Source organism: Aythya fuligula, chromosome 10 (genome assembly GCF_009819795.1).
Source record: "Aythya fuligula isolate bAytFul2 chromosome 10, bAytFul2.pri, whole genome shotgun sequence".
Lineage (NCBI taxonomy): Eukaryota > Metazoa > Chordata > Aves > Anseriformes > Anatidae > Aythya > Aythya fuligula.
The window spans coordinates 20286126-20289852 of record NC_045568.1 but is presented as its reverse complement, the minus strand read 5'-3'; the positions used below and the strand labels follow the sequence as shown (position 1 = coordinate 20289852).

The 3727-nt window shown below is 50.6% G+C and overlaps 1 protein-coding gene across 1 annotated transcript; it reads right to left on the bottom strand.

Annotated features, from left to right (window-relative positions):
- Nucleotides 1-300: 300 nt before the first annotated feature.
- On the bottom strand, nt 301-2285 carry LOC116493134 (histone-lysine N-methyltransferase SETMAR). Its single transcript, XM_032194277.1, has 2 exons — nt 2211-2285; nt 301-1562 (listed from the first exon to the last, which is right to left on the bottom strand). The coding sequence occupies exons 1-2, from the start codon at nt 2283-2285 to the stop codon at nt 768-770; spliced, it is 870 nt and encodes a 289-aa protein (XP_032050168.1). The 3' UTR covers nt 301-767.
- Between the last annotated feature and the right edge of the window lie 1442 nt (nt 2286-3727).

The window sequence follows — 3727 nt, the reverse complement described above, 5'->3', positions numbered from 1 at the left end:
GTGGAAGTGAAGCTTGCTATTATTGCAGAAATCACGTTAGATGAGCCTTGAGAAAGATGTGGTTTACAAAGATGGGATGATTGTTCTCTAAGAGCCCGTGGTGCTGCGCAGTTTACCCAGCTGCTAAGTGATAATGAAACTGAACTAACCCCTTAAAAGCAAATTTTGGCAAGCAGTTAGATGTGACTGGAAAAGGGAGGAAGGAGCATTTAAGTTAATCGTTCTGGGGAAGTTTTTAACATCAATAAGAACTATTTTTGATTCGTGGAACAAACAAAAAAATAGCAACTCATTTTAAAATATTTCTTTTAATGAAATTTAAGAAACCTAATGCCCTTTTTGCAGACATCAACATTCATTTTCTCACTTGCTTCTCTGTGCAATTTTCAGGGATGTTTGTCGCTGTTATCACGTATCCTTTCTCTGTTCCAGTGTTGCAGTACATTCTTTTTGAAAGCTTTAGTACAAATCAAGACAAGTGCTTTCACACACAGTAAGCTGTCAGAAAAGAACAACAAGAAAGCACCAGTCCCAGCTCAGTAATTGATTTCAGGACATCTTGAAGCTCCAGTGCTTCCTCTTATCATTCACCTTGAAAAGAGTCTCCAGGATATTGCATGCAGACAGTTTCAAAAATGTTATTTTTTAGCTTTTACTCTGTATGTACTTCCCTGATATTGCTGGTGGTGCACCATCAGACTTTGGCTTAACTGCAATTTAACTGCTGGAGCTGATGGTATCACTGTGTATGCTTAGGGACTGAAAAGCTACGAAGAGCTCTCTGAACATTTGTCTGGTGTGGAGAACAGGGAGCCATCCCAGGGCAGGAAGGAAGCACATGCGCGGGAACCACAGTAGCACGGCTTTCGCAGTCTGTTATCTTCTTCTGAGGTTTGCTGTTCTCTGTTGGTCAGTGGTGAATTACAAAATCTCCCCGAGTAATCGTAACAAAGTTCCTCTCCGGCAGCAATACCTCTGGCTGCAAAAAGTGCCAGTTTAGGCACCATGGAGTCAACTCGAACTGGCACCATAAATAAATTTGGTTCACAAGAATGATTCAGGAATCTGCCTACGTTACCGATGTACGTAGGGTCAACAAACGTCTCCATGACCTGACCGCTATGGAGGTGCTCCCGCACTGCTATGATATAGTTTGAATCCTGTGGTGCCTGGGCCTGAATTCTTCTACATGCCTCACTGAAGCCTAAAACTTCACCGGCATATTCACAAACAAACCTTCCTTTAGCTATGAATTCCAGCGTGCGGAGACCCCACCCTTTCTTAGCAGTCTTGAATACTTCAAGCCTCAACTGCAAACCCCTCTGAACAACCCTGTTCTGGCAGGATTCCCCACACCGGCACAGGGCATTGCATTCGAAGATCGGCCGGGCATACTCCTCGTTGTCTGCAGGTCTCAGGCACAAGTTGTCGTAGTTTTCACCCCGGCGAAGGCAGGAGCACAGGGGAGCCACGCAGGAGCTGGTGAGGCAGGAACACCCCGGGAAGGTGATCTCAGTGGGGTCCACGTCGCCGTCTGCCCCAGGGACGTTGTCTGGGCTGTACTGCGGAGAGAAGAATGAAATCCTCGTCACACCTGGTCACATCCTCTGGAGGGATGCTCCTTCCAGAGACCTCCAGGTGTTTCAGGAGGCAGCACAGCGCCACAGCTGGGCTGGGAGCACGGGCATCACGGCCACTTGGTTTCCCTGTGAACTTCTCGTAACTGCAATGCTGCCTGTTCTAAAGGCTTTTAGAGAATGCAAGTTAGATTCTCCATGTGTAAAGAAAAGAAAAAGAAAAGACTTATCTTGGTGCCTGAATTTCTCAAAATACAAGCCAGAAAACAAAAAACAAAGAAACACCTTTTGTAGCAGGAGACACTTCAGCTAATTTCACCTGGTTTACTAAACAGAATTTTTATTTATACAAATACCAAAGTATGTTTAAATTTTTACCCTGCAAAGCGCTCAATAAAGTATTGATAACATTACAGTTTCTTGAAAAGTCCTTTGGCCTCACAGGACGCCAAATGCCCGTTTTTGCTAAATTTACAGCACTTTCACCGTCCCTTTCCATCACGCTGCGTGGAAACTTCTCCGTGCAACCCGTGACAACCGTTTATGCTCCGTTAAACCGCCTCACGCCCAGCACCGGGCCGAGCCGCCGGCTGTCCCGTCTCCTCTCTCGGCCCCCCCTCAGCCGCCCCTCACCTGAAATGGCGGCGGGGCCGCCCCCGCAGCCACCGCCACGGCCACCGCCTCGCGCCCGCCGCTCGCGTCCGCCATGGCGCCGCCCCGCCCCCGCCCCGCACGGATTGGCTCTCCCGAGCCGGGGCGGCCTCGTGATTGGCCGGCGGGACTGGGCGGGAGGGCGGGGGCGGTGCGCGGGCGCCGTGGGCGCCTGAGGCGGTGCGCGAGGCGCCATCTTGTGGAGCCGCCGCCTTCGCGAAGCCCCGGGGTTCAAACGTTAACCTCACAGCCCCGGGTTGGCGGTTATATGAAGAAACCCTTAGGAGTTTTAAAAATTATTATTATTAATTTGCCCTGCCCCATGTACGCCTCGAATTAAACACGTCTGTGAAGTGAATTCCCCTGCTCCGTACCCCTGCCCGTCTCCTCGCGCTGTGAGGCGGTGCCCGGCCCTCCGGAGGCTCAGGAGATCGGGATCCTGCTGCCAAAGGCCCTGATCAGCCCCTCAGCCACTTCCTTGGTGCATTGCTCAGCAAAGAACATTTCTGGGTGAAGGGAGAGGGGCCGCAGAGAGCCACACGCTTGCCCAGGGCCCTGTGCTGCATGTGTGCATTTGCCAAAGCAGTCGTGGCAAAACACCAATGTGTGACTGTGTGGGAACAACAAAGCCACACTGGCCTTGCTCCATCTTTCCCAGTGAGATCTGGGCTGGGATGAAGGGTTTCAGATGCTTTGGACACTGGCTGTTCTGCTTGCGTTTGTTTCTTGGGTCAGCTTTTTGGGGCCGATGGTTGAGGAAGCTCTCAGATAATCTTTCCGCACCCATCTTCCTTTCACGGGAAGCGTGTTTTTGCCTTTTGAACAAATCAATTATCACAGCTGCAAAGAGCTGTTTGGAACAAGGACACAGAAACGTTCGCAGTTGCAAAGCCACGGAGCACACCGTGTGCCTCTGGCAGCTTCTTGTCTCTCCCTCCTGGCGGTGCTCAGCGGTGTGATGTTCCTGATCCCTCTTTTGGCAGCGTCCTGGAAGCAGCAGGAGGCTTCACCTGTCCTGCACCCGTCCTCGCGCCTGGGAAGAGGAGCTGAGCAACACCAGCAGAGGTCCAGGTGGGGATAGCAGAACGGGTAGAAAATGAAGAGATTTGTTTAGGATTTTGCTCAGTCTGTAAAAGAGGGAAAGGTATGGAAGAAGAACTTAGGAATGTCAGTGCCTCCTGGTGTCTGGATAGCGTAAATCTGGAGAGGTTCGATGGGTTTAAACCTTGGAGCAATGCGTGCTGGTGTGAATGTTCAGGAAACGTAGCTCTAGCGCCAGTGCTTCATAACTGAACGGAATGAAAATGGTGGAAGGCTTCAGATACGCACAGCTGGTCACTCTCAGTTTGTCGGCTGAAGCCAAGCTAGCACTGCTTGCAGTGGGTGCCTCTGAGCCCTGCCTGCCTGGGACTGGAGCTTTCATCCTGCAAGCTCTTCTCGCAGTGAGGAAGGCAATAGATCAGTTTTATGAGATAGACACTGAAACGTTGAGTGATTGC